The following is a 24,433-nucleotide window of genomic DNA, read 5'->3' on the forward strand; positions in this document are numbered from 1 at the left end:
ACTGGCAGATGGGAAGATGCCGGTGGAACCTCGTCTTGAGGAATGCATTCCTGGGGTTTGCACGCTAAACTTCGATTTCAAAACCGATAAAGCCTCATCGATTCCTGGTCGATTTGAGCCGGTGTCGAGGTATATATGCTCGATAACTGAGGGATACCTTAAGCAGGTAAAGAAAGACTGCAACTGGGAGGGCAAAGAGGTGGTGATCTCGACCCCCGAAGAAGACATCACCACCTATGTGGAAGGGTTTCTAAGTGTTTAAACTTACCCTTTTACGCTGGGCCCCCACGACCCTGTCGTCGTCGATTGTTTCCGTCAATATCAAATAACCCTAGGCTAAATCTATCCTTCCTTTTGGATATTTGTTATTCTGCTCCGATTCTTCATGAGCAAAGTCAACGGGCCCCCTTTCACCCTCAATCACCTTATCAGATTGTATAGCCCCAGCCTCTATCGAGGCGGGTTAATAAAACTCCAATGTCAGGCTACCAAAGTGTTGTTCTCGAGCATAGATAAGGACAAAGATCGAGGCTGGATGGGCCGGTTCGCTTGAGTGAGGACTTCCGAACTAATCCCAACCGAGAAGATTCCATTTCCTGAGAAATGGAACATGAATCGTAAGTGCCGTCTCACTGTTAGCTTCAATGTACTATTTGTTCCTTTGTCTTTTCTCATCGATGTTTTTTTCCATGATGTAGCGGTCACTTGGATACCCCGCGCGATTCCCGACCTCGAAAGTTGGGCTCAGAACCTGGCCTCGACTCTACTTACGTCGAGCGCTCATCGCACGATTTATCAAAAGGCCGGTGGGAGGCCAAGACTCATGGTATGCCCACTTTTTCTATATTTGATGATTTGATTAAGATGCCCTTCTTCTACTTATTCAATTTTCTTGTGTACAGGCCTGGGCAAGGATGCGGTCATGAGGCCCCTGTTTGGTGAGGAGGAGACTTTGACCCCGGTTCCGAAGCCGGCGAAGGATATGAAGAGAAAAGGACCACAATCTACGAGGATCTAAAGCTTAAGAAGAAACCAGCTCATAAGCTGAAGAAAGACACCATTGCCCCGCCTGCGGATGTGCTTCAATGACTAAGGGAGGAAGAAGAAAAAGATGAAAACGATGGCTCGGAATTAGTGGCCCGAGTGAAGAAAACCATCGAGGCCCCAAAGGCCGCTGAGTCGATGGTGGTTGAAGAGATTCCGCCTCGAGCCGAGGGGGTCTTGGAAAAAGACACAGTCAAAGTCCCCGAGTCGTCGAAGATCAATGATGCCTCCCGCCGATATGAGCAAAAGGCGAGTATGTCTAAAGGGGTCGGCTCCGAGGCCCTTCGCAGCGAAGAGAACACCCCGAGTGGCTCACTTGGGGCAATAGATATTGGAGACTCGCCGATTCTCCCTGCGCTTTCCGAGGAGGCAATTCGGGAGGCCCAAGATATGAGGACTCCCGAAGTAGACGGGGCTCATGGAGGGGAGGACCCCTTCCATGGTTACTTTATTGGGTTAGAGGATGCTACCGACCTGAATAAAGCATCGAGTCTTTTCTATGAGGCTCAACAAGCCTTGAATCAGGTGAGTCTCAACTTTCTTTGTCGATATCATACTTAGTTTATTTCTTCTCTTCCTTTCTAATTTCCTTTATTTTTTTCGTATAGGATATGGAGCTCCATCAGGAGGCATTTTCAAAGTCCCGAACAGAGCTGAGCCGATATGAGGCCGACCTCCGAGGGCTCACTGAGGAGAGAAATGTCCTTAAACTTCTCAGTGGGCAAAAAGAAGAGGAGTTCAAGGACATCCGAGTCGAGTTAGCCAAGGCTCACCAAGATCAGACCGACCTGATCGAGCAGGTAATGAAAATCTTAAAAGCTCATGGGCTCAATTCAGGAACGGTGGCTAACATTTCAATATCACAGCTGCAGCAAAAGATCGAGAGGATTGATCAGTTCCGCGAGGAGGTCGACATGATGAAGGCGGAGACCTTGGGGTGGAAAGAAAGTATGGATCGCTTTGCTGCTGAAAAAAAGGCTGCTCAAGCCCAATTATCATCGGTCGAAAGTCAGCTTCGAGGCATGAAGGAGAAAAGCTCAGCTCAGGCAAAGAAAATAGAGGAGCTGGAGGCTCGGTTGGCTTCCGAACTTGCAAAGGCCAAATATGAAGCCGAAAAGGCAAAGGCCAAGGCAGAGGCAATCGTGGCCGTCTACCGGGCCGATGCTGAAGCCTCTCAAGTCCAAGCGAGAAAGACAACCAAGACCGCTCAAACTCAAGCACATTGGATTGTTGAAGTCTCCAAATGCCAATCTCGGAGGGAAACCCTCGAGGAGATCCATGCTCGAGGTTTAGATCTTACCGACGAGATAATAAAGGCTAGAGATCATGAAGCTGATGCTGGAGCATTGGCCTCTTCCGATGATGATGATGATGATGGCAGCAAGAGCGGGTCCGAGAATGGGGAGGACCTCGATGGAGAAGAAGCCGCCCCTGAGGAAAATTAGGAATCTTAGGCTTTTTCTTTTTTGATTTTTTGTGCGGGACCCTGATCGGTCCTTGTAAATATCTTCGTATATATAAAAGATCTTTTTTCCGTTTCATTCATACTTTATGAAAAATTTGCTCATAAGTTCGAGGCTTAGGCAACTTGATCGAGGTCGTACTAGTGTAATCTTAATTGAGTGAGTACTTGCTCAAACTCGGAGTAGGGTGACCCTTAGGCTTTAATTGAGTGAGGATGATTTCTCGAATTCAAAAATAAAATGGCCCTTTAGGCTCTTGAACTAGGCCGATATGGCCATAGTAAAAAGAATGGCTTTCTCCCCCTTTTCAGCTTGAAAAGTTTATTGTTTAATCATATAAACTTTGTCATACCTTAGCATGAAATAAGGGATTTGCTCGAGAGTTCGAACGATCACGTACCTATTAGGGTTTTCAAGGGTCGATATTATCGAGACCCTTTGTTTCGTATTGCCTTAGCATAAAATAAAGAATTTGTTCGAGAGTTCGAACGACTTTGTACCCATTAGGGTTTTCGAGGGTCGATATTATAGAGACCCTTAGTAATTCAGTCGAGGGTAGCCTTTTTAACCGATTTTTGAAAATATTCGAAGGCCTGTTTTATAACGGAAACCAGACGTCTCCGAACCGTGTTAATTTGGTGGAAGCCTTTAGCTTAGGATTCGCCTTTTGGACTTGTTCCCCTGTTATACTTCGAACTTGTTCAAAGTATCAGTCCCCGAGTGGGGTGGCCATGGCCTATAAAATCGAGGGTTGCCTTTTTAAGGTCTTACGATCTCGAGGTTTTAGTAATTCGATCATGTCGATTTTTTGGATGGCAGTCCCCGAGTGCGGGGTCAATTGTTCGAACTTTAGTTGTGACTGGCCCTTAAGCCAATTTTCATAATAGATCACAAGCATGACATTGTAAAGTAAAACTTTCTCTAAGGCATGAAATATATGGCAAGGAAAAATACTTTTTTCAATAGATTAACATGCGTACATGTTTGGCATTAGGGCTCGAGTAATCTACATGGGCATGGTTCGTTCGACCATTTGACCCTTACAAACTTTACCTATCGAGACCCTATTGGAACAGAGCATTTTCCTTGTAACTATCCGAGGGTGATGCCCCCCAGTATTCGAGGTTGATTATAAAGGAGCCTCGGAATACTGGGGGGCATCACCCTCGGATAGTTACAAAAAAAATGCTTCGTGCCGACAGGGTCTCGATAAGTAAATTTTGTAAGGATCAAATGGTCGAATGAACCATGCCCATGTAGATTACTCGAGCCCTAATGGCGAACATGTACGCATGTTAATCTATTGAAAAAAGTATTTTTCCTTGCCAGATATTTCATTCCTTAGAGAAAGTTTTACTTTACAATGTCGTACTTGTGATCTATTGTGGAAACTGGCTTAAGGGCCAGTCACAACTAAATTTCGAGCAATTGACCCCACACTCGGGGACTTCCATCCAAAAAATTGACATGATCAAATTACTAAAATCTCGAGATCGTAAGACCTTAAAAAGGAAACCCTCAATTTTATAGGCCACGGCCACCCCACAAGGGGACTGATACTCCGAACAAGTTCGAAGTATAACAGGGAAACAAGCCCAAAAGGCGAATCCCAAGCTAAAGGCTACGACCAAATTAACACGGTTCGGAGACGTCCGATTTGATCTGTTCCGAGATTTACACCGAGATTTACGCCATGATCCTCGACCAGTCACGGATATCTCGCCCTTCTGTTATTGTGCTATCTTCGATCTTGCTCGATGTCTGTCTCATTTAGCTTCGATCACTACTAGCCTCGATCTCGACAAGTACCTCGATTCTAAACTCGGTACCTTATCCTCGTGATTTAGTCTATTCAGTTACGAGGCCATACTTCGATGCAACCTCCCAGTCTTGGTCAAATAGTAAAATCGGGTGAGCCCGAGTGGAGACTACAGAAAAAATACTATAAGTTAATATAATTAATAATTTAAAATAATTTAAAATGCATAAATATATGAACTAATACTATATACTATTGAGTATTAAACTGTAATTAATACCTTGACAAAATATATAGAAAACGTATTATTCAAACGCATGTTCCTCCTAGGCTTATCAGTAGTACTAAGACTATTTTTGTATTATCTTAGTCATGGTTCTTTATTATTATATGTGTTTGTTGTTGTTGTGATTTTCAAACCCTAATCGTATTATTAAGGGTTGTAGGTTGACAGTTAGTAGTATGTTCCTCCTAGGCTTACCAGTAGTACTAAGACTATTTTTGTATTATCTTAGTCATGGTTCTTTATTATTATATGTGTTTGTTGTTGTTGTGGTTGTACGCTCGTCACCATAATACATTGTTGTCACCATTGTTTACTACTTGGTTGTTTTATCTTATCTCTATTGTTTTTTGAGCTGAGGATCTATCGAAAATAACCTCTCTATCTTTATAAGGTAGAGGTAAGGTCTGCGTACACACTACCCTCCCAGACCCTATTTATGAGATTTCACTGGGTTTGTTGTTGTTGTTGTTGTTGATCTACTGATGCTTACGTATTTTCTTCTGCATATTTTGTTTAAAAGATTTTCGGCGAGTGTGGTATGGCAAGGGGCCATATGATTAATGTTGAATTAACGTGCCCCATAAGTAATTAATAAATGAGCCAATATTAACAGTGACAAATAGTCCGCTCTATTCTTTAAAGAAATAATTAAGACCTTTAGCATCAATGTTAACCAATGGCTATCCCTCATTACAAAATTTATTTGCATGTTGTTAATGTTGACATTTAGTATAGATATTCAGAGGCTGTTTTTCTCGATATAGTCCACGTTGAGTTGTTCTTCTTAATTATTTCTATATTATTCTTGCTAATTCTTTTTGCAGACAAGTTGACTTTTTTTCTTTTCAAATTTGGTGTTGGTAGTTGCTTTTTATATTACTTCCTCCGTTCACTTTTAACATTGTCCGCTGTACTTTAAATACATTTTCACTTTTGCTTGTCAATTTTAGCAAATCAAGAGAAAATCAATTTTTTCTTGTTTTACCCTTATCATTAACTACTCATTCCCCAAATTATTTTTCAAGACTTCTTAAAATACTATCTTTATTATAGGTGTTATAGTAAAATATGTATTTCATTTATCATTTCCCAAGGGAAGTGCTAAAGTCTATTGTGGACAAGTAAAAGTGAACGGAGTATTAATTTGCAAATCTCCTTAATTATTCCTATCGAATTTTGAGACCATCTCATCTAGATGCTTAAAATGTGAGAGAAAGCACATATTTATTTAGTTAGTTATGTCTTCACCATGCCCCCTCACATGCAACCCTATTTTTCCTTCATGAGCAAAACTTGGAAATTCTTTTTCATAATAGGTGATGGTGAGTCTCAGAACTATGTCTGCTTTGATGACACGCCGAAGTATATGATCATCTCATTTGAAAGCTTAAATTGTTAGAGATAAAAATATTTTTATCTATTTTATGTATCAACAACTCCCTCATATAATAGCAGTCTATATAAACCATTCTCGTGAAGTAAATCTTTTGGCCATATATCCTCGTAGAAAAATGGCTACGCCCATGCAAAGAGAAAAATTCAATAAAAAGCAACCGGCACACAAACAGGTAGTTAATTAATTACATCGTACAATTTGTTTGCTAAGTCAAAATTGATATGGTTTTAATCTGGTTGTTTCCTAAGTAGTAGGTTTGATTTTAATTATCATATAATGAAAGACTCCGACCCACTCAAATTTGCAATAATTGACAATTTCCAAGTCTGAACATTTCATGCATGAACAACAATTCATTTAAAAACAACCCTCTTAGAAATTGTCAAAGGCTGGCTCATTTTTCTTGGGAGAGTTGCTAAACCTAAAGCCATTGTCGTGTTATAATAGTAAACATTTTTCAAACCTATAAATATAGCCACATTTTACTCTCATCATCACACAAAATCAGTAACATCACATATATAGAAAGTGTAGAACTTTATAGGCTATAGTAGTAATTAATTATCAATAATGGTTTCACGTAGCTTCCTCTTCCTTCATGTGTTGATCATGTTTTGTTTAGCAGTCATGGCATTTTCAGAATTATCAGATGATTTCTACGAGGATGTTTGTCCTGAAGCTTTACCAACAATTAATCGGGTTGTTAAGGCTGCAATCCAGAAAGAGAGACGAATGGGCGCTTCTCTGCTACGTCTGCATTTTCATGATTGTTTCGTTAATGTGAGCTTACATTATTTTTCTTGCACTTCCTATTTTTTATTTGTGAAAGCATCTGAGTATTTGACCTAAAATATTGAAGTTAGGAATGAATTCATTGAGATGTCGTTACTAATGCATGTTTTGTTAATGAAGGGTTGTGATGCTTCGATTCTTCTTGATCAAACGGCTACTATTGATAGTGAAAAGACTGCTAGAGCTAATAACAATTCTGCTAGAGGATTTGAGGTGATTGATAAAATCAAATCCGAGGTTGATAAAGCTTGTGGACGTCCGGTTGTATCTTGTGCGGACATCTTGGCAGTTGCAGCTCGTGATTCTGTAGTTGCTGTGCGTATTACTCCCCTTCTATCCTAACATAAGCTACAAATATGGTTTTCACTTGTTAATATTTTTCCTAACCATAGTTAATGTTTAAATTAAAGTCCATCATACTCCAGATTAATTAGTAAACTAGTGAACTATTATTCAAAAACTGATCGACTTACAAGCCCAAGTTGAGATAGATTAAGTAGATATTTTTAGCTGAATACGAAATAAAGAATTAGTATCAAGCCTCATAGTGCGTTTGAGAGTCAACGCAAAATTTGTAGATATCCTCCACCTATATATTAACACATGAACCCGATAACTTTTTGAAAACCCTATATACGCGTATTATGAAATTCACTAAATATTTATAAATATTATACCGGCAAACTCAGTTACTAGTATATATTAACTTGAGGTCGATTTAGGAACTCATAAACTTCAAATAATGAATCTGGTTATACCTAATTGTGTATACTGCAAATGTTATGAACCTTCAGTATATAATTAAACTGAAACATTTTTACATGAACAGCTACATGGACCAACATGGGAAGTGAAATTGGGAAGAAGAGACTCCACTACAGCAAGTAGAACCATGGCCAACAACGACATCCCATCTCCATTCATGGACTTACCTGCACTTATCAACAACTTCAAGAATCAAGGCTTGGATGAGGAAGACCTCGTCGCGCTCTCGGGTGGCCACACATTAGGGTTTGCTCAGTGTTTCACCTTTAGAGACCGCATATACAGTGAGACTAACATTGATTCCACCTTTGCAAGCCAACGACAAGCCAATTGTCCACGTAGTGGAGGTGATTCTAACCTTGCTTCCCTTGATCCAACACCTGCTCTTTTCGACTCGAAATATTTTAGTAACTTGGTGTCCAAGAAAGGGATTTTACATTCTGATCAAGCATTGTTTAGTGGAGGCCAGACTGATGATCTTGTTAAGACATATAGTACCAACCTTGGGACTTTCTCTAAAGATTTCACTGAGTCTATGATTAAGATGGGAAATATCAAGCCATTGACCGGGAACCAAGGCCAAATTCGTGTCAACTGCAGGAAGGTGAACTAAATATTGCTATTGATGCTGATAAAATCAAGATTCATGCGTGTGTTAAGAATTTGGTTAATTATTTTCAATTGTAATTGTGATTTTTGTTCATTTAATTTGGAACCTTTGTTGTCACCTAAAATAAGTGAGTAACTGTGAACGGAGAGGTGTATGGTCATTTGTTTTCAAAGAAATTGGACTATGTTGTTTTCAGTTGGCGAGTAAATCCCAATATGGTTATCAAGCGAATGAGAAACCTTTTCGCTTCTGAGTAATTTGATTCCCTCACAGCTTTTTCTTTTTCTTTTAGTTTTTTTTTTTTTTTAATTTATAAATTTACATCCTCAGAGCTGTTTGCCTAATTGATTACAGTAATTGCATAAGTCGTCACTAACGTACACACCAGAAAACAACTTTAACATTCACTACCATAAATTTGGCCAAAGGACACACTTATTTTAGACCACGCTTGATAAGCTTTCCCAAAAATATCTATGGGAACGCTTTTGTAAGGCTTGTAAAATATAGTCTTTAACTATAATGAGCACGTTTTTTAAGTGATGGCACATCATATATGTCACGATCCCAATTTTCCTTTGTAGGATGTCGTGATGACACCTAGTCTCTAAGACTAGGTAAGCCTAACAATTTGCGGAATAACTGAATATAAAACTTAATTCAAATCTCAACACATGATATATAAATAGAAACTGCGATTCAAATAATTACAACTCCCAAAACCCGCTAGAAATAAGTCACAAGCTTTTAAGAGAAAATACTAAGTGTCTCTATACATTAGAGTCTAAAGAGAATAAGGAAAACAACATAATAAGAATAGAGGGGGGACGCTGGCAAATATACCTTGAAGTCTCCACGTACGGTCCAGCTCACTGGTATCTGGCCTGGTGGAAAGAACCTGGATCTGCACAAAAAGATATACAGAAGTGTAGTATGAGTACACCACAACGGTATCTAGTAAGTGCCAAGTCTAACCTCGGTAGAGAAGTGATGAGGTCAGGTCAGGGCCCTACTGGAATAAAAGGAAATGAGGCAGAAAATATAATAATACAATGAAATGACTAAGAAATGAACAACGAGAAATTTCAAAAAGGTTACAGCACAACAAATAGAGGTAAACAACAGGGGCGCTCCCGAGGTATCACCTCGCAGTCCCAAATATAAATACACAACAGGGGGATCTCCCGAGGTAACGTCTCATAGTCCCAATAGTAAATATGCAACGGGGGGATCTTCCGAGGTACCGCCTCGTAGTCCCAATAGTAAATATGCAACGGGGGGATCTCCCGGGGTACTGCCTCATTATCCTAAAAGTAAATACACGACAGGGAGAGCTCCCGAAGTAGCGCCTCGTAGTCCCAAAAATAAATACACAACTCATAACCTATGGAACAACGAATGTACAGCAAGGAATCATATAATTAAAGACTGAATACAAGATCACAGAGGCAAGTAATTCAACTAAGCATGTTTACAAATTTCAAGTAAAAGTTAAGACACGTAGACATGCGATACTAGGCTAAACATGACATCTACACATGCTAAGACAACTCAGTTAGAAAATTTAAAAGAAGACTACTCAGCAAGAACTAGAATTTTCATATTTAGACTGTGTACGCACTCGTCACCTCGCGTACACGGCGCTCACATATCATAAATTATTACAACAATACTAAATCCGAAGGGGAGGTTCCTCCCCTCCCCCCCCCCCCCCACAAGGTTAGAGAAGTCACTTACCTAAAACCAAACTCAATCAGTCAATAAGAATGCCTTTCCCTAAATTTTTCGACTCCGAACAACCATAATCTAGCCAAAAGCAATTACACGCTATAAACACAACTACAAGAAACTAATTTAAATAATGAAACTACGACTTTAGCAAAAAATCGAAAAAATTATCCCAAAAAGTCGACCCGGGCCCACATCTCAAAATCTGGTAAAAGTCACAAAATACGAACACCCATTCGATATCGAGTCCAACCATACCAAATTTACCAAAATCCGATACCAAATCGCCACTCAAATCCCCAAATTAAACTCTCTAAATCCCTAGCTTCAAACTCCCAAATTCTACCTTAAATACACACAAACTAGGTGAAAAATCAATGGGAAAACAAGATTATTAATAACAAATGAGTACAAAAGACTTATCTTAAGAAATTTACCAAGACTTATCGCCAAGAACCGAGCTCAAAATGTTTAAATGATGCAAAATTGCGAACCCTTGTATTTAAGTGTTATGCCAGCACTTCCGCTTCTGCAGAAATATAATCGCTTATGCGGCGTCGCAGAAGCGACCACTCACCCGTATCTGTGGCTTCTTCCGCTCCTGCTCCCCCTTACTTCGCTTCTGCGGACTCGCTTCTGCGATTCAAAGCCCGCTTCTGCAGGTGCGCATCTGTGCAAACACGCCCGCTTCTGCAGGTAGGCCTCCCATGCACTCGTCCGCTTCTGCGATCACTCTTCCGCAGAAGCGACTCTACTTCCGCATCTTTCACACCGCACCTGCGACCACAAGCCATTTCCTCCAGCCCCGCATCTCCAAATGCTCGCTTCTGCGAGCTCGCACCTGCGGTCAATCTTGCGCAGGTGTGATTACACCAGAACTGGTGCACTCCAGCCATTCTCTCAAGTCTAAATTGACCCGTTAACCATCCAGAAACCACGCGAGGCCCCCGGGATCTCAACCAAATGTACCAACCAGTCCTAAAATATCATATGAACTTATTCAATCCTTTAAATCACATCAAACGACGCTAAAAATATCTTTGAGCATCGATTCAAGCCTAAGGAACTTTAAAACTTCAAACTTCTACATCTGATGCCGAAACCTATCAAGTATAGTCCGATTGAAATCACATTTTGTACACAAGTCATAATTTACATTACGGGCCTACTCCAACTTCCAGAATCGGAAACCGACCCCGATAGCAAAAAGTCCACTCCCGATCAAACTTCCCAAAAATCATCCAATTTTCCAGCTTTTGCCAATTGACGCTAAAATGACCTACGGGCCTCTAATTCAACATCTGAATACGCTCCTAAGACCAAAATCACCCTACAGAGTTATTGGAACCGTCAAAACTACATTCCGGAGTTGTCTTCGCACAATTCAAATTACAGTTAATTTTTAGAACTTAAACTCCCAATTTAGGGACTATGTATCCCATTTCACTCCTAAACCAAAAATAAATTCTCCCGGCAAGTTACGTAACCACAAAATAAAACAGAAGGAGCAATAAATAGGGGTTCAGGGCTAATACTCTCAAAACGACTAGCCGGTTCATTACATCCTCCCCCTCTTAAAATAAACGTTTGTCCTTGAACGAGTATAGAGACATACCTGAAGTGGTAAAAAGATGAGGACAACGGTTGCGCATATCATGCTCGGTCTCCCAAGTCGCCTCCTCCACTAGATGACCCCTCCACTACACCTTCACTGAAGCAATGTTCTTTGACCTCAACCTTCAAACCTGCCTGTCCAAAATGGCCATCGGCTCCTCAATATAAGATAGATCATTGTCCAGCTGGACTGAGCTGAAGTCTAACACATGAGACGGATCATAGTGATACTTCCGGATCATGAATACATGGAATACTGGATGAACTCCGGAGAGACTAGGTGGCAGTGTAAGTCTGTAGTCTACCTTTCCAACCCTCTCAAGAATCTCAAAAGGCCCGATATACCTAGGGCTCAACTTGCCCTTCCCCATGAACCTCATAACACCCTTCATGGGCGAAACCCGGAGCAAGACCCGCTCCCCAACCATGAATGCAACGTCGCGAACCTTCCGATCTGCATAACTCTTCTACCTCGACTGGGCTATACGAAGTCGATCATGAATCAATTTAACCTTTTCCAAAGCATCCTGAACCAAATCCGTACCTAATAGTATAGCCTTGCCCAGCTCAAACTAATCCACTGGAGATGGGCTCCGTCTACCATACAAATCCTCATACGGTGCCATCTGAATGTTCGATTGATAACTGTTGCTATAGGCAAACTCAGCAAGTGGCAAGAACTCATCCCAAGCACCCCAAAATCCATCACACGCACGAAGCATATCCTCCAATATCTGAATAGTGCGCTCGGACTGTCCGTCTGTCTGAGGGTGAAATGATGTACTCAACTCCACCCGAGTACCCAACTCATGTTATACGGCTCTCCAGAACCGTAATGTAAACTGCGTACCCCGGCTAGAGATGATAGATACTGATACGCCATGAAGCCTAACAATCTCACGAATGTAAATCTCAGCCAGCTGCTCCTAAGAGTAAGTAGTAACCACAAGAATGAAATGAGCTGACTTGGTCAATCTATCCACAATCACCCAAACTGCATCGAACTTCCTCTGAGTGCATGGGAGTCCAACAACAAAATCCATAGTGATCCGCTCCCATTTCCACTCAGAAATCTCTAACTTCTGAAGCAATCTACCTGGTCGCTGATGCTCATACTTCAACTGCTGACAATTTAAGTACCGAGCTACATATTCCACCATATCCTTCTTCATTCACCTCTGCCAATATTGCTGTTTCAAGTCCTGATACATCTTAGCGATACTTGGATGAATGGAGTACCGCAAACTATGAGCCTCCTGGAGAATCAACTCACGTATACCATCTACATTAGGCACACATAGTCTGCCCTGCATCCATAATACACCGTCATCTCCAATAGTGACTTCCTTAGCATCATTGTGATGAACTGTGTCCTTAAGGACAAGCAGATCGGGGTCAACACACTGATGCTCCCTGATACGATCATAAAGAGAAGACTGAGAAACCACACAAGCCAAAACTATGCTCTACTCGAAAACATCTAATCTGAGAAACTGGTTGGCTAAGGCCTAAACATCCAAGGCTAAAGATCTCTCTGCTACTAGTAGATATGCTAAAATGCCCAAACTCTCCGCCTTGCGACTCAAGGCATCGGCCACCATATTGGCCTTCCCGAGATGATAAAGAATGGTTATGTCATAATCCTTAAGCAGCTCCAACCATCTCTGCTGCCGCAAGTTATGATCCTTCTGTTTAAACAGATGTTGTAGACTCCGATGATCGGTGAAAATCTCACAAGAAACACCATACAAATTGTGTCGCCAGATCTTCAAGGCATGGACAATAGCTTCTAACTCGAGGTCGTGGACATGATAGTTCTTATCATGCATCTTCAGTTGTCTAGACACGTAGGCAACTACCATACCGTCCTGCATTAACACCGCACTGAGACCAATGCACGACGCATCATAATACACCGTATAGGACCCCAATCTTGTAGGCAACACTAATACTGGTGATGTAGTCAAAGCAGTCTTGAGACTTTGAAAGCTCTCCTCACAATCCTCGGTCCACCTGAATGGAGCACCCTTCTGGGTAAATCTGGTCATAGGTGCTGCAATAGACGAGAAACCCTCTACAAATCGACGGTAATACCTCGCCGAGCCAAGAAAACTCCGGATCTCCGTAGCTGAGGACGATCTGGGCCATCTCTGCACTGCTTCATTCTTATTCGGATCTACCTTGATCCCCTCACTCGACACTACATTACCCAAAATTGCCACTGACTCTAGCTAGAATTCACACTTTGAAAATTATGCATACAACCTCTTTTCCCTCAAGGTTTGAAGCACGGTCCTCAGGTGTTGCTCATGATCCTCCCGACTCAGGGAGTACACCAGAATGTCGTCAATAAACACAATGATGAAAGAGTCAAGATAGGGCAGAAATACATTGTTTATCAAGTGCATGAACGTTGTTGGGGCGTTGGTCAGACCAAACGACATCACTAGGAATTTATAATGACCATACCGAGTCCTGAAAGCAGTCTTCGGGATATTTGGCTCCCGAATCTTCAACTGATGATAGCCTAAATGCAAGTTGATCTTAGAGAACACTCTGGCACCCTGAAGATGATCAAATAGGTTATCAATACGTGGCAATGGATAACTGATCTTCAATGTAGCCTAGTTCAAATGGCAATAATCAATACACATTCGCATAGAACCATCCTTATTCTTTACAAATAGGACAGGAGCACCCCAAGGCGACACACTGGGCCGAATGAAGCCCTTATCGAGTAATTCTTGTAACTTTTTCTTTAATTCTTTCAACTCTGATGGGGTCATACGATAAGGTAGAATAGAAATGGGATGAGTGCCCGGTAACAAATCAATGCCAAAGTCGATATCTATGTCGGGTGGCATGCCCGGAAGATCCGCCGGGAATACATCTGAATAGTCTCTCACTACCGGAACTGGCTTGACAGTAGGAGTATCAACACTAACATCCCTCACATATGCCAGATATGCATCACACCCCTTCTCAGCCATTCGTTGAGCCTTAAGAAATGAGACAACCCTGCTAGGAACACGATCTAACGTACCTCTCCACTCTAGCCACGGTAGACCTGGCATAGCCAACGTCACCATCTTGGCGTGACAATCAAGTATAGCATGATAGGGCGACAACTAGTCCATGCCCAAAATAATATCGAAATCCACCATATTGAGCAATAATAAATCGACTCTGGTCTCAAAACCACTAAGAACAATCAAACACGACCGATACACACGGTCAACAAGAATAGAATCACCCACGGGTGTAGACACATATACAAGAGAACTCAGAGAATTATGTGATACACCCAAATACAGGGAAAAATAAGATGACACATAGGAATAAGTGGAGCCTGGATCAAATAAGACTGATGCATCTCTATGACAGACCAGAACAATACCTGTGATGATATAATAGGATGCAACTGCCTCCGTCCTAGTAGGAAGGGCATAATATCTGGCCTGGCCTTCCCCTCTAGGGTGACCTCTACCTATCCGACCTCCACCTCTATCTGGATATGTATGCGGGGTGGTAGTTAGTGCTATTATAATAGCCTGAGGACCTGGTGGAGCACGCGGTGCCTGAGTGGTCTGTGGAGGTGCACCCCTCCTAAGTTTGGGGCAATCCCTCACTACATGACGAGTGTCACTATACTCAAAACAAGCTCTCGGAGGACGTGGCTATTACGACTAGCTTTGGCCTAATTGGATGGACTAACTGCTGAAAGCATCCCATATATGAGGTACAATAGACACTGACAATGCATAATAGGGATCCTGGGGCCTAGAAGTGGCCGGAGCACCGCTGGTGGCTGGAAGTGCTGAATGAACAGGGCGACCCATATAACCCCTGCCCTGACGAGATGCAACTCGGGCACGAGTACTACTATATGTGCCAGACTCTCGAGACCTTTTGGACTCCCCCTTTTCTCTCTCCCGAGTCAACATACCCTCCAATCTTCTAGCGATCCCCACCACCTGCTGGTATGCAATGTCCATCTCCAACTCTCAGGCCATGCTAAATCTGATACTGGGGTTGAGCTCCTCAATAAATTGACGAACCTGCCCTCGAACAGTAGCCACGAAGTTTGGTGCATGCCTAGCCAAATCACTGAATCAGATTGCATACTCTGACACGGTCATAGAACCCTGGTGCAACTGCTCAAACTCTACACGCCATACATCCATGAGTCTCTGAGAAACATACTCCCTCAAGAACATATCTGAGAACTGATTCCAAGTGAGTGAAGCTGCCTCGGCCAAACTACCTAACTCATAAGCTCGCCACCACTAATAAGTAGGAGGATGGTACTTCTTGTACCTCTCGAGTCTGAGCTGCTCCGCCTCAGAAACTGCTGCCCTAACCTTGGGCTGAACTGGAGCTACCGACTGCATCGGTATGATCTATGGAACCTGGTCGACCTGAACCCGCTGCTCTTAGGTACGGGCGATGGAAGTGTGTGCTCCCCCCCGGTCTGAGATGTGGCAGGAGTAAGTGGTATCAATCCTGCCTGAGCCAAAGTGCTGAACATGCTCAGAAACTGGGCTAGAGTCTCCTGGAAGGCTGGTGCAGTAACATGCATCTCAGGTGCCTATCCTCCAACTTGAGCTACTGGTGGCTCCTCTGCAGTAGCTCGTGTGGGTGCTCTGGCTGCACCACGTGGACGCCATCGACCTCTACCCCGGCCCCGACCTCTCGCAACTCTAGCAGAGGCATAATTGTCTGGTCATCTGATCCAGTTGTACGTGTCATCACCATCTGTGAGAGAATAGAAAGACAAAAATTTAGAATCCGAAGTTAAAATCTCGCACTCATCCGCTTTTGCGATCACTAGACCGTAGAAGCGACTCCGCTTCTGCGGCCTTCACACTGCACCTGTTACCACAGTTTATTTCCTCCAGCCCCACATCTACGCCCAAATGCTCTCTTCTGTAAGCTCGCACATGCGGTCAATCTTGCGCAAGTGCGATTACCCCAGAACTGGTGCACTTCAGCCATTCTCACAAGTCCAAATTGATCCATTAACCATCCGAAAACCATCTGAGGCCCCCGGGACCTCGACCAAATATACCAACCAGTCATAAAATATCATACGAACTTAGTCAAGCCTTTAAATTACATCAAACAATGCTAAAAATATGAATTGCGCATCGATTCATGCCTAAGGAACTTTAAAACTTCAAACTTCTACATTCGATGCCGAAACCTATCAAATCAAGTCCGATTGATCTCAAATTTTGTACACAAATCATAATTGATATTACGGATCTAATCCAACTTCCAGAATCAGAAACTGGCCCAAATATCAAAAAGTCCACTCCCGGTCAAACTCCCAAAAAATCATCCAATTTTCCATTTTTCGTCAATTGATGCTAAAATGACCTACGAGCCTCCAATTCAACATCCAAATATGCTACTGTGACCAAAATCACCCTACGAAACTATTGGAATAGTCAAAACTCCATTTCAGAGTCGTCTTCATACAATTCGAACTACGGTCAATTCCTATAAGTTAAACTCCCAATTTAGGGACTATGTGTCCCATTTCATTCCAAATCCAAAAACAAATTCTCCCGGTAAGTTATGTAACCACAAAATAAAATAGAGGGGGCAATGAATAAAAGTTCGGGGCTAATACTCTCAAAACGGCCAGCCGAGTCGTTAGAATATATATTTGGTTACGCTTATTAAGATGTTAGGCAACACTACATATGTGTTCCTTTTAGTATTTTCAAATACAACATTGTTTAAGTGTGCCCTAATATTTTTCTAGAAGTTCCCGCTTGACTTTCCCCCAGAAATATCTCCACCAAAACTTTTAAAAAATACTTTGCCCGGCAAAAGTCTAGTAGGAGTGGGGTTTTTGGGGAAAAGTAGTACTAAGAGGCAATTATCCCTGCTGCTCTTTTTCTTTCTTCTTGTTATTTAGAAAAAAATAAAGTTCTAATTCCATCAGCGAGAAATCGATTCAATTAGAATGTCAATCTGGGTTGTCTCTTCTTGAAACTCTTTCTGATCGTATGAATATTGTTCCATTGTGTCGTTCTGTGCTGTTATGTCTTCGTTGGCTTGTGTTATGTGCTATTTGTTTCATTATCACGTTTTCGAATCGATTCCATCTGCAAGCTTTGAGATCGATTCCATTGGCATGCTAATTTGGGGATTTCGATGTACGTAGGGCTGATCTTGTCTCCCAAAAACTTGTGGGTAAGATTTCTCTAAAACATCCTTTCAGTTTAGTGGCTTTGCGATTTCGGTACTCTAGAATTCCTTTTCTTCTTAAGGGAACGCCCTTTTTGTTCTTGTTTTACTGTCTGTTTCTTTGTCAATTTGTCATTTGTTTGTAATTTTTATTTCAAGAATTGAAAGTTCTATATCTTAAATACTACTCCATCCGTTCCAATTTATGTGAACCTGTTTGACTGGGCACGGAGTTTAAGAAAAAATGAAAACTTTTGAAATTTGTGGTCCTAAACAATTCAAAAAGGGACTGAGAATATTTGTGTGATTATAAAAGCTTCTCATTAAGGGTAGAATTATAAGTTTAAGCAAAATTGTTTCTAAATTTAGAAAGGAGTCATTCTTTTTGGAACGGACTAAAAAGAAAATAGGTTCACATAAACTGGAACGGAGGGAGTATATAATTTTGATGCAATATGATAGCTTTATATGGCCTTGCAAAATAGTTTGGACCTCTAAAGAGAAAACTAAATGTAAGTCTCCATAGGAATATAATGTATTCTGCCTTAAATAAAGGATTTCTTGAAAATTCTTCATTAATCAGAAGCGAGCTTTAGTTCAACAAGCTATTTCGTGCCAAATTTGGTAGAAAATTGGAAGCATATAGCGTTTTGAACTTAACAATATGGAAAAAAAATTGACAACTAAGCTACTTCCGAATTTTCTTTGGAATTGTGGGATGAACCTAAACAGTTCAGACATCTTACTCCTGTGGAGAAAACTTAATGTATATCTAACTCTTATAAGGAACTTGAAATTGTTGTAGGGGGAGTAGTTGATAGTAAATATATAATCCACCGGGGCATTCAAACTTTGGGTGTGCCATCTTTAGAAAAAGCAATGTTCTGCATTATATCTATAGAAGCCATGTTGTTATTGTTATGGTTATAGTTTACATAATGATCTTATTAGAAGTTTATAAACTTCTAATAAAAGAGAGTACACTTGTTTGTTTATAAACCTCCTTTCTAATCATTATTGAAAGTTTATTGTAAAAAAAAGAATACTTTTTTGTTTTAATAAAAAAAAGGCCTGTGCTCGGAGACTCACTCCCAGTAGTGATATCGGGTACGCTTTTCCTACTACTTTCATTTTTATATATAATGATTGTGGTTGATTAATTCTACTCCTTTAGCCTTTAAATTACGTAGGACTCTTACTGCAACATAGATTTTCTGGGAATGTTTGCCTTTGTAAACAATGCCACGACTTCCTTCTCCTAAGTATTCACTAAAATCCTTTATTTGCTTAATATTAGCATAAGAATATCTAGTTGTTCTTATGACCTTGAAGTCTTCCAATAACTTTCAAGTCTAACTTGACCTTCTCCTCTTTATTTTTACTTTTGTCAAATTAAACTGATAAACTGAGAGAATAATAGTGGAAACAAGAAGGTACCTAAAGTTGCACCTACAAAATTGAATAAGAAAATGTCTTTAAGTATGAAGGAAAATCAAGTAGGAAATGGATAGAGTAAGAACTTCGAAAAAGTTGAGATATTGAGAAAACTGACATGCAATCAAGGGCTGTTAGTAATATCTTTTGTGCACAAGTTTATAATTTCTGTGAAGTGTTTTGTTATCCATTACAATGATGGAAAAAGAAAAAAATTTAAGACATATATAATAAGATAATTGCTTGATTCTATCCTTGAAACTATAATCCAATCTTACTATAATCCAATCTTTTAAACTCACATAGAAAGTCTGTCATGGTGATCTCTATTTATATGCATATTAAGATTAACTATACTGTATTTTAGTCTTTACCTCCGTAACACTTTTTTCTTTATACATCTAGATAGATATTATGTATTGCCTTTTTTGTCTTCACTTTCTACGAAACATCTTGACAATAGGATATAACAGGGTGTGTCTAATCTAACCTACCTTCTTCGGTCGATGTGAGTAGTGCACGAGTTATGTGAGGCAAAATTCTTCTACATTCCTCTGGTTCAACTTATGTCTGATTCTTGAAAAGGTATTTTTTTAAAATTATATCAAGTTATTTTCTGGAGTTACAATGACAGATTACATTCCTTTTAGGTCAATTTTAGATAGTACAATGCCAAACTTGATCCTTTTTCTTGTTTGCATAAAAGGTTAGACACCAGTTGTTTAAAATTCTATAGAGAAGTATCTATAGTATATCCTTATAAAAAAAGGAGTCTATAATATAGTTTAAAATGCTGAAAAAATGAGTAGCTAAGGAAAAATATGTTAAAAGAGCATAGAGTAGTATTACTATCAACTAATGTTGAGATGGTAAAGTGGTCAAGTTGAATTGGGAAAAATGAAGAGATAACCCATTATGTAAAGTAAGAACAATATATTTGTCTTCCTGTAATGGACATGACGTACATAAATTGGAAAGCATCTTTCTTTTCTTCCTTCAGTTTTCTAATATATATTTTTCACACAAGCACCAAAGGAAGTGCTGATGACAATACAAAAATATAACTGACTGAAAGTATCTTCTTTTCCTTTCACATCCGGAGCAGCTAACTGATGTTAAAGGGCTAATTATTGATCATTAGTGATACGATCCAAGTGATACAAAACTTGTGTTCTATTTGTTCAATTGTAATAGAACCAATGGACGCCGATGCTAGTTAGTCAAGTTCTTTCAATCCATGGTCTTGCATATTCATGATTCTATATGAATACATACTATATATTATTTCTAATTTTAATTTTGTTTTGAATGTGTAGGAAAATGTGGGTGAAGTAATTTGATATGGTGGCCATAAGTCAATTTGATCTATTAGAGTGACTATTAAAGACTTTTTGAACAATTGCGATCTTTGAATATATTCCACTTTGTACAGCTTATTGCCAGTGCATATTTTGAAATATTTCTTTATTAGTAGGTGTAATACAAGAAATATGCTTGTTTTTCAAAGTTTATTGCAAATACATGCATATGAATTATTATTTTTAGTGATTTATTAGCTAATTTAGTGCTTGAGATAATCAAAATGAGATAATATTGTCTATGCTTGAAATAAATGTGATTATAGGATGTAAAAAATGTAACTAATAAATCACAAATTGTACCTTTTATAAATAATAAAAAAAATTATTACAGCCAAACAAAATTGCCACACTTAAAAAGTGTAGCCTATAACATAACAAAGGCTACGCCTCAAACACGCAGCATTAGAAAAAGAAAATCGTTGCCAATGAGGTAACAAAAGCGTGGCCTTTATATCACATAGGCCACGCTTTTGAAATGCGGTTTTCAAAGCAACACTTGCAAAGCGTGGCCTTAAGGAAAAGGTTACGCTAGTTTAGGTCATCTCAAAAAAGTTGTTTAAAGTCGAAAAGTATGACCTTTAATCAAATGCCACACTTTTTGATAGTCTACACTACACTTTTCGAAGGTAGTAAAAGGCCTACAATGTTGTAGTGATTATTATTTAGCTTTCTTAAACTTCCCTCGTATATTCGTACTAGGGTAGCAAATGGACGGTCTAGACTAAACGGGTCGAAATGAGTCAAATTAATAGATGGCGAGTAAATTGCCCGGCTTATTTGGGTTAACGTGGATCTAGTTAAGATATGCAAAATAATGAATCATAACCCAACCCGCTTAATATTTGATCTAGAGACATCCACAAACATTCTCAACGAATCTTATTAATTAAATCGATAACACAAGTCTAATGTTGTCATTCTCAAACTATTCATTTGTAATAAATTCTATTTTCAAACTGAATTATCATTTGTTAGCTCAAGAATCTCTTTCAGGTCATGTGTGTTCTCTGGTTTTATGGATTGATCTTTTCTTTACATTTGTTATATATATAGCATGTATTTTAGTATGATTTTTTACTCGTCGTTAGATTCTGTTCTACTTTACATATCGTGATTTTCTGTCTAAGAATATCTCAAAAGAAAATTAAGGTAGGTCATCTATTTCTTATCCGTACGTAAATGAAAAGGAAAAGAAAAACAGAGAAAAGGAAATAGTGGAAGAGACACTGAACTAAATAAGATACTAGTAGAATATGTATTATATATCAAGATGGGATCGTATCATAATACAACCAACCGCCAAAGTTTTATTACAAGACTCGAAAATAGAAAGAAAGAGATAACAGACACGACCCATAATTAAGTACACGATCAAACTTGATCCATGCATCTTATTCTTCTCCACATGATTGCGCTACCACCATCAACCAAGAAACTTACTGGACCCTGCATCGCCACATTAGATTAAACCAACATTTACTTTTTGAGAAGGGAGCTTTCGTGTAACTGATAAAGTTGTTGCCATGTAACCAGATCACGAGTTTGAGTCGTGAAAACAACCTCTTGCAGAAATGCAGGTAAGGCTGCGTACAATAAACCACTGTGGTCCAGCCATTCCCCGGACCCCGCGCATAGCAAGACTTAGTGCACCGAGCTACCTTTTTATTTTTGTTACATATCTAGAAAACAAAATTTAAAAATTCAAAATATTTAAAAAAATATTACTTATTTGTCATATTTCTGCAACCCAAAATTTATTATATTATGGTAGAATTAGGGTGAATTATAATAACATACTTGGAACAGTCAGTGGAGAGGCTCATCTTGAAGGGAATGTTGACGCCACAAGCAGCACCGATACCAGCAGTTTTTAAACAACTGCATGCAGTCCTACGATCCTATGTGGTTTTCGCTGCACTCACTAAACCTTTAATGACATTACAGCAGTTTCCGAGAGGGCCACGATTTTGCATATAAGGCAGGCAATTAAGTGTGGCACCTTGAATCGTGCCACAGGTAAATGCCGCCTCTGCATATGGTGCAGTCATCACCATGCACAAAACCACAAAGCATGCAATCTTGCTAACCATTTCCATTCTTAAAAATAATAATAGAGAAGATAAAAACTATAGCGAGTAGCTTAGCTTGAGGAAAGTAGTGGATCGGATATGATGGTATATATAAATGTTTTGCTTGTGTGTTGGGTGCAAAAGCTAGTGAGACTTTAGGGGTTTTTAAAGAGAGGAAATTGGAACTAAATTAATGGCCGCACGATATATGTACGTAGTAGCTAGAGAATTATTTGTTGGTATAGTTGGGTGAAACTATATGCCTTTTGACAAGGCCATAGCTTTTGTTCAAATACTAGTTTATCATCGCACGTGTATTTTATATCATATTTTTACAAAAAATTTACTAAAATTAATTAATACTTACATAATTGAAAAATATTTGATTTTCTCATAGATTACATATTTAAATATGCTAAAAGCTAGTATTACTTTGTAACTTTAAGACCTTTTTATAAATAAAGTAAAAAAGCACACTCTCCTACCAACTCTATCTCGGTTTTTCTAGCGACAATGTTACCAATTAAGTTTTGGTATATTTTCTTTATGTGTTTGATTGCTTCAATAGACGACATAAAAAGCAGTATTCCTTGATCGACTTTTTTTTCCTATATTTTTCATCCATAACATAATCAATTGCACTTTGGCATAATTGTCTTCTCAAGGTTGATTGTTCTTTTTTACGGGAATATTCAAGCCTCGCATTTTCATGTGAATGTACATGTCAAGCACAAAATTAAGTTTCATAATAAAACCTATAAATAATTATTATATTTATTCATCAATAAGTATTAAGAGCTCAAATCTACAAAATGGATCATTTTTTATCCACTGAATGAAAATTAGATAATCAAGTATGATAAAAATAAAGAAAAAGGGTCATATATCTTCTGTACTTTTCATATAGTTCTGATTTCTTAATATTATTTTTAAAAAGAATTTAGAGCTTGATATCTTCCTTGAGTCGCCACCTTTCGTCACATTAGTATATCAGAACAAGGAGCTCTCCTTCTCTCCCTATTTAACCAAATACGACTTAGATAAAGGCAACATAACTTTGACAAAAAAAATATTTATAAGATGTGAAAATAAATTTAAATTGGAATCAGATAGAGGAAAGCTTAGGAGGAATTGACACATTAATCAAAATGATGGCTGCTTTGTCCCTCTACTTTCCTAAAATGATTCGGTTATAGTAAAAATATATTATTACTATTCCTAAGAAGCGTATAGTGTGTATGTAACTTGAAGAATGCAACAAGCTAATTAAAAGCAGTATAATGGGGACTAACAGAATTGTTGGTAAATACATATGCAATTTCATCTTTCTCAGATATATATAGAATTTTGTCCGCAAGAGCAAGAAGCAAATAATAGTAGAGTTATAAGTCATATGGGAATATCTTTCATCTTAGATCCATATTCTAAAGATATTTATGTTACAAAAGAATTTACTATGAATCTTTTCTAGACTTCATTAGCGTTATCTTATAGTCTTATTTCACACGAAAAAAACTTGTAGAAATATAGCTAAATAAGAAATATCAAATGTCAACGATCCGTCGCCCATGTACTCACACTAAACCATAAATATTCTACCTAATTGTAATTTTTCCAATATTTTTTGTCCATCCAATGTCACATGGCTTTATTTTTTAACCACATAGATATTACTTTGAAACATAATTTGGTAAATTGCTGTAATATGCTAATATTATATGGAGAATCTGCACATAAATTCAAATTCATAATATAGGATAATCAATACTAATTAGGAGGAATTATGCCTCTTACTATGACCGATTTTATAGTTTAAGTATTCAACAATAAATACCCGGACCTTGAGGGAAAACCACCTTCTTCTTCTTCTCTACTTTTAATTCAGTTTGCAACAGCATATGTATTTAACTATAG

At 39.1% G+C, this 24,433-nt stretch overlaps 1 protein-coding gene and 2 long non-coding RNA genes across 3 annotated transcripts; 2 read left to right on the forward strand and 1 right to left on the reverse strand.

Annotated features, from left to right (window-relative positions):
- The first annotated feature begins 6,438 nt into the window (after positions 1 to 6,438).
- Positions 6,439 to 8,310, forward strand: LOC104093718 (peroxidase 22.3-like). Its single transcript, XM_009599512.4, has 3 exons — positions 6,439 to 6,728; positions 6,861 to 7,055; positions 7,570 to 8,310. The coding sequence occupies exons 1-3, from the start codon at positions 6,519 to 6,521 to the stop codon at positions 8,116 to 8,118; spliced, it is 954 nt and encodes a 317-aa protein (XP_009597807.1). The 5' UTR covers positions 6,439 to 6,518; the 3' UTR covers positions 8,119 to 8,310.
- An 8,833-nt stretch (positions 8,311 to 17,143) lies between these two features.
- LOC138900645 (uncharacterized) lies at positions 17,144 to 20,595 on the forward strand. Its single transcript, XR_011411761.1, has 2 exons — positions 17,144 to 17,661; positions 20,406 to 20,595. It is a non-coding gene; the product is annotated as an uncharacterized lncRNA (long non-coding RNA).
- Positions 20,596 to 21,682: 1,087 nt separating this feature from the next.
- Positions 21,683 to 22,323, reverse strand: LOC117276161 (uncharacterized). Its single transcript, XR_004506385.2, has 2 exons — positions 22,248 to 22,323; positions 21,683 to 21,896 (listed from the first exon to the last, which is right to left on the reverse strand). It is a non-coding gene; the product is annotated as an uncharacterized lncRNA (long non-coding RNA).
- Positions 22,324 to 24,433: the final 2,110 nt, after the last annotated feature.

The sequence above is a fragment of the Nicotiana tomentosiformis genome, chromosome 10 (genome assembly GCF_000390325.3).
Source record: "Nicotiana tomentosiformis chromosome 10, ASM39032v3, whole genome shotgun sequence".
Classification (NCBI taxonomy): domain Eukaryota; kingdom Viridiplantae; phylum Streptophyta; class Magnoliopsida; order Solanales; family Solanaceae; genus Nicotiana; species Nicotiana tomentosiformis.